Consider the following 6331-nt stretch of genomic DNA (forward strand, 5'->3'; position numbering starts at 1 on the left):
TTTAAGTCTAATTTAGATAATATTTTATTTTATATAAAAATAACGTATAGAATTTAATACACAATGTACATGTAAGTGTTAATGGGCAGATTAGCAATTTACAACTTATTCCATTCAATTCTTCTATACAAACAGGTCGGAAGCATAACATAGTTGAATATGATCTTTGCAAAATGGTAAATATGCCAGAGGCAACAAATAAATTAAGTGCTTGTTGGTAGTGGGAGCAAGAGAGCCAGGAAGCCGACAATATCAATGAGTTGGGGACCAGAGTGTGAGCACCAGCCACACCCTCTCCCGTGCACGCTGACCACACTGTAGTGCACATACTGGGCCACACCAGGGCGACAGCAGACGCACTGGTGGAGCCTCTACATGTAGAATACATATACATCCAGAGATCACATTCCAGTAGTCCAGGTTAGGGCGTTCACAAAGCCTTGGGGTCGCTCGTGTTAAAGCTGTATACCTTGCGCGTCTCGTAATTTTTGGTGAAGGTTCGTTTCTTGGTGCCGTCAGGGAGGACCTCCTCGTTGGAGCCCTCAGCGTGGCTCTCCTGTTCGTTTCGCTTCTTGTTGCCCACCACCGAGCCGTCCGCCCCCTTCAGATTTGTGTTTTCGCTCAGGACACGGTTGGTGCGTGTGACGCCTGGCGCTGGTTTGTCCTCCCAGCGTTGCTCTTGACGCTCTGTGACGTTCTTGCCAGAGGTGATAACGTCGCGGCTAGTGGACACTCCTGCAGGCGGCCGAACCAGGGCGCTGGATGGAGTGGAGATGTCCACAGTTGTTGAAATCGATGGCGGCGATGTTGGTTGATCCATGCCTGACTTTACAGAGTGGCGACGCATCATGTCTTCCATTTCTCGCTGAGACTTTTCTACCATTTCGTTAAAGGAGGTCCAGTGGTCACGAGAGGAGTGTTCCACCACCTCCGTGTTGAGTGGCGTGTGAGTGGTGCCCCGAGCATCATGTGTCTTCTCATCGGCGTGCAGAGGAGTGTGGGACAGGTAACGCCTATCAGACCCGTTGTCATTGTCGGGCACGGCGGTCCTGGTGGTGAAGGTGGTGGATCCGTTCTTCTGGCCGCCGGTGATGGGGATGCTACGCTGGCCGGAGGTAACCTGATTGGCCTGTCATACAATGCTCAACATAAACAAAACGAAGCGCTATAGCAGGTAGGGGGGGGGGGGTTAGCATCACTAGAGCCAAAACGAAAACAAATGATTGAAAATAAAACTTATGCAGTGTTAACTACTCATACGTCACATAAAGTTGCCTTCTACTTCTACATAAGCAAGAAACAATATAAATATCATCAGTCATAGTGAAATTATTCTTTATTAAAGTCATAACTTGAGTATCATATGTCCAAATACTACTTTCTAGATCTGTATAATAACACCAATGACACTGATTGTCATTTATTGGATATCTAATGAATTTATTTAAAGATTGAGATGACGTGAGGTTGGGTTAGGTTAGGTACTGGGGATCAAGGTATAGATGGGAGGGAAGGGGTAAATTATCACGTTGTAAGGGGGGGGGGGGAAGTCAGCAAGGTAAAGGCATAGGGAGGAGGGGCTAGGCACTTACCAACTTTGGGGCATTGACAGTGAGCACACCGTCACGGGACAACGCGGAAGACACGGCGTTGAGTTCCACAGAGGGAGGCAGCATGAACCGACGAGTGAACATCTGGGTGGATACGGCGTTGCCTTCCTTCTTCTCTATCTTGCCTTCCACCACCACAGTGTCGTCCACAATCTTCACGTTGATGTCCTCGGGTTTGAAGTCTTTCACGTCAATCATCATCTGTCGAGTTGTAAACATTGAGGGTAGTGAAGAGGTCGAGTTGTAAACATTGAGGGTAGTGAAGAAGTCGAGTTGTAAACATTGAGGTTAGTGAAGAGGTCGAGTTGTAAACATTGAGGTTAGTGAAGAGGTCGAGTTGTAAACATTGAGGTGAGTGAAGAGGTCGAGTTGTAAACATTGAGGTTAGTGAAGAGGTCGAGTTGTAAACATTAAGGTTAGTGAAGAGGTCGAGTTGTAAACATTGAGGGTAGTGAAGAGGTCGAGTTGTAAACATTGAGGGTAGTGAAGAGGTCGAGTTGTAAACATTGAGGTTAGTGAAGAGGTCGAGTTGTAAACATTGAGGATATTGAGGAGGCGAGGCGAACACTTCACACCTCACTTCCGTCGTAACACAGTATATCGTGCGCTACTATTTCCTACCCTGCTGTGTTAAATATTTTAATAATGCTTAGAAATCATAAGGAAAAATAATAGGTAAACATCATTAAAATGTCAAGGTGTGTGGCATCTGAGCATTATAAGTGTGAGATATAGTCTATGTATACGCTGGAGAGAGACTGAGAGGGCTCTTCACCTTGTACTTGTTGTCCTCCTCTGTGCACGACACGGCTTGAGAGTCGTCGGAGGTGACATTAGAGGAGCGAATCTGACGGTAGACTGAACGGGTCTCAGGCTGAGAGGTGGTGGTGGTAGTGGTAGTGGTGCCGGTGCCGGTGTTCTCCCAGCGGTCAACCACGTTCTTCATGGCTTGGTCCCACTCCTGCCATGAGTCCTTAAAGAAGGGGTCGTCGCCAAAGGTGCCACGCTTCTGCACAGTCACGGTCTTGGTTGTTTTCGTGCCCACCATCTTGGGGTTATTGGGTTGTCGTCTACCTGTAGAAGAGATGTATTAAGAATTCAGAGAGTATCGTTTCGCTTTTTTCCCTGTCTTAATATTCGAGGTAATGTTTATTAAGCATCGAATAATTTTAAATTGTTTATTTGACTCAAACGCAATAAAATGTTGATTGGGGTGAGCAGGTGAGAGGGGAGCAAGAGTCGTCTGGCACAGCTCCAGGTGTAGGGTGGAGCCCGGCCCTGCTTCCACCACCACACACTGCATCCACCTCCAGCACCACACACTGCATCCACCTCCACCCTCCAGCACCACAGGTAACGCTCCCTACACCTAACACACTACAATAAGCTAAAAACGTATATCATATTTTGGTCTAGCGACGATATATTAAATTTTAACGGAATATGTCACCTATGAAGGAATTTTTTTTGTAGGGTTAAATTATAAGGAAATATATGTGAAGTAATGGAAGTATTATAATTAAAAGTCTTTACCCTCAGGTATGTACATACGTGTATGTGCGTGACTAATTAGGAATGAAAACAAATAAACACTCTTGCAGGAAATTCATTCCTTTGAAAAAAACAGATGAATGTCGGAGTTAATCTTGTGTAGTGTGGAGGAGGAGGTAATGAGTGGTAGTCCTTGTGTGGAGGGGCTGGGGGTCAGGGTGTGGAGCAGGAGGGAGAGGGAGGTCATCCCAACTAACTGGTCATGATGGCCTTCAGCGGCAGACGCTCCTCCTGCCTCGTCCCCCCCCCCTCTCCCTCATTATCAACGCCCTCTCTTTATTTCACTTCACTGTTTTTAAATTTTCTTATCTACGTGTTCGTGTAACTTTCTCTGGCCCAAGTGATGTGTGTGTGTGTGTGTATGTGTGGGCGGGAGAAAGAGTAGCCCTGCCACCACGCCCATACATGGTTACCAGACATCTCCCGTACCACTCCCTCCACTCACCCATCACCACCACATGACCTACCTAAATTAATACCTCACAGGCGGTATCGTAGGGCATTATGTTCCCGCTGATAGGTACTACTTCATGGAAGCTGCCCAGCAACAAACGATGGACTCATATTGAAGATCACACATTAATTACACAAGAGGAACATTATATATATACACAAAATATACTCTTTTGACTTTGACCTTGATACGCTGCCTCAGTAAGGTCACATATCATCTACGAGGTGTAGTGTATGACAGGCGGAGGTCACCAGGGGGAATTAGAACTAGTCTCTTCTGGGCTCCTGTAAACAAGTTTTTCTTAGACATTATGTAATGGATTACTTTGATAATCTGTTGTTTACATCATATATCCCTGGGAGTGATATATTTATTTTAGATAAATAGTTATAAAAATTGGTTAAGGATTAGATAAAAAGAAATCCCCTTATATTATGATTTTTTTGTTTATAAATTTCACGTAACCTTTGGCGAGGGACGTGTGAGTACTGATTAGTTGTGGTATTTATTGATGGTTCTTGACCCATAGACGACGATGGTTTAGTTCCTCGAGGGTTATAATATCTTCTTAACTTAAACTATCGTTCTCAAAGGGTTAATGTCGGGATTCAGTGTGTGTGTGTTGGGGGGCGGCCAGGTTACCACTTCTGCTCACTGTATCATTGCCACCTTTTAACCGCCCATTGTATCACTGCCGCCCACTGCATCATTACCACAAAGGAAACGGCTGTAGCTAACCTAACCTAAACCAAACCTCATCTCAACAAAGCATACCACCATATAAATGACTCGTATACGGTATAGTGTAAATAATAACTACGTAATTGATGAAAGTAATATGAAGTAATGGCGAGGCTGGACCAACACAGGTCTTCGGGGCAGGTCAGATAGAACAATTATTTATGTTCGAAGTGATACTCGCCTGAATATCTCTATACGCCTATCTCTCTCTGTCTATTAATCTATCTATTTCCTTATCTGTTTACCTCTTTCTCGCCCTCTCTCTATCAATCTATCTCTTTCTGTCTCTATCTATCGCTCTCTATCAATGTCTTTCTCTCTTGCTCTATCAATCTATCTCTTTCTGTCTCTATCTATCGCTCTCTATCAATGTCTTTCTCTCTTGCTCTATCAATCTATCTCTTTCTGTCTCTATCTATCGCTCTCTATCAATGTCTTTCTCTCTTGCTCTATCAATCTATCTCTTTCTCACTCCCTCTCTGTATATATACAATATATAGATATGTGTGTGGTTATTCGCAACATACATTGATATCTGTAATCTCATTTAAACACATAATTCCAGTTATACTACCAGACAGAGACACTGGTGAGGAGCGAGTGAGGGTCGGGTGGCCGCCCCGCTCACTACTGTATGGAGACTTGAACGCCTCGCGGCCTGTTTACTAGTACCGCCACGCCCGCCCTCCTACACATACAAACACACATCCACCCACACACACACACACACACACACACACGCACACACACACACACATCCACCCACCCACACATCCACACACATTAGTCTTACGTACATCTTTTCTCAAAACGGTTTTGTCATCCACTTTCCTTGATTCATTATGCGGTAATTCTCCTGACAACATTATTATTTTGTTTATCACACTGTCACCAGTTTGTGGTCATTATTGTGTTTACTGTTTATGTTTGTTAGTAAAGATAATGCAGCTTTTGACGTGTCACTGAATCATGTTATAAATCCAAGTGAACTGCATATTTAATAGTGTGTTCGATGAGCACAATATCAACACTACACTCACCTCACTAAAACAAAACACACTCTAAACTTCCAGTACGGAGGTGTTGTGATGCACTCAACGTCTCACTACAGACAACTGCCGAGGCTACACGGAGGAGACCTCCTTATATACCCACACCTGCCCCCGCCCACTGGGCATTCGCCATCTTGAGCATTATTTTCATCTGGAATTCGTGCGATTTCTCAGTAAAGCTCACAGGCACTTGTCTTAGAACGATATTTTATGGAATATGAGTGCAAAACAGTATATTAGATAACAGGTGACGATGTCGCAGAGCACAGATACCGTCACATTCTAAAACATAAAACCAGGGACCGGCTGCTGTAGCTTCCATAATAATCTTTTACTGTGAGCATATATTGTTATTTGTCCTAATTATTTGTGTTTTTGTGTGTGTGTGTGTGTGTGTGTGTGTGTGTGTGTATGTGTGTGTGGGAGAGTGGGCGTCCTCGTCTCTGACGTCACTCTACGTCATATACTATTGGGGCGGCTGACTCACGCCTGCCCACGCCTCCGCCACCATCACACTCTCACATTTATCACACTAATTTTCTTAATTGCTACGATATATGTAAACCTAATCATAAAAGTAAAATATGTATATTTTTTGTGGTCGTAACGTAAACAAAGAAAGTATTGGGAGCGTTTGGGGAGACGTTTCCATGTGGCGAGGGTTGGAAGTGACAGCCGTACATGGGTTCACCAGCACCTCGCCAACATGACCAAAAATAGACGATAAAATCCACGGGCACAGGTGAGGGGTAGCGGGGCAGCGGGCAGTATCCCACATGGGGCAGGACCTGCCCACCACCCCTACGGCTAGGGGCGTAGGGCGAGGATCTGACTGAGTCTCGCGCCGCCTTAGGCAGTTTTTACGGCGCCGCCCTCGTGTGGGTATCAGTAATGAAGCATCGTAGCATCTCGACTGCTGGAGG

General features: G+C 45.0%; 1 protein-coding gene across 1 annotated transcript; it reads right to left on the reverse strand.

The window, feature by feature from the left end:
• Positions 1–5485, reverse strand: LOC121866438 (heat shock protein 67B1-like). Its single transcript, XM_042366106.1, has 4 exons — positions 5397–5485; positions 2386–2684; positions 1593–1811; positions 1–1129 (listed from the first exon to the last, which is right to left on the reverse strand). The coding sequence occupies exons 2-4, from the start codon at positions 2656–2658 to the stop codon at positions 431–433; spliced, it is 1191 nt and encodes a 396-aa protein (XP_042222040.1). The 5' UTR covers positions 2659–2684; positions 5397–5485; the 3' UTR covers positions 1–430.
• Positions 5486–6331: the final 846 nt, after the last annotated feature.

Source organism: Homarus americanus, unplaced genomic scaffold (genome assembly GCF_018991925.1).
Source record: "Homarus americanus isolate GMGI-L3 unplaced genomic scaffold, GMGI_Hamer_2.0 scaffold16430, whole genome shotgun sequence".
In the NCBI taxonomy this organism is placed as follows: domain Eukaryota; kingdom Metazoa; phylum Arthropoda; class Malacostraca; order Decapoda; family Nephropidae; genus Homarus; species Homarus americanus.

What these genes read in the sequence shown, in the direction of transcription:
- LOC121866438 (XM_042366106.1), bottom strand. Translation starts at nt 2,658, where the DNA reads ATGGTGGGCACGAAAACAACCAAGACCGTGACTGTGCAGAAGCGTGGC. An exon ending in AGGAGGACAACAAGTACAAG is followed by an intron (nt 1,812 to 2,385) that starts GTGAAGAGCCCT and finishes ACAACTCGACAG; the next exon opens with ATGATGATTGACGTGAAAGA. An exon ending in CTGTCAATGCCCCAAAGTTG is followed by an intron (nt 1,130 to 1,592) that starts GTAAGTGCCTAG and finishes ATTGTATGACAG; the next exon opens with GCCAATCAGGTTACCTCCGG.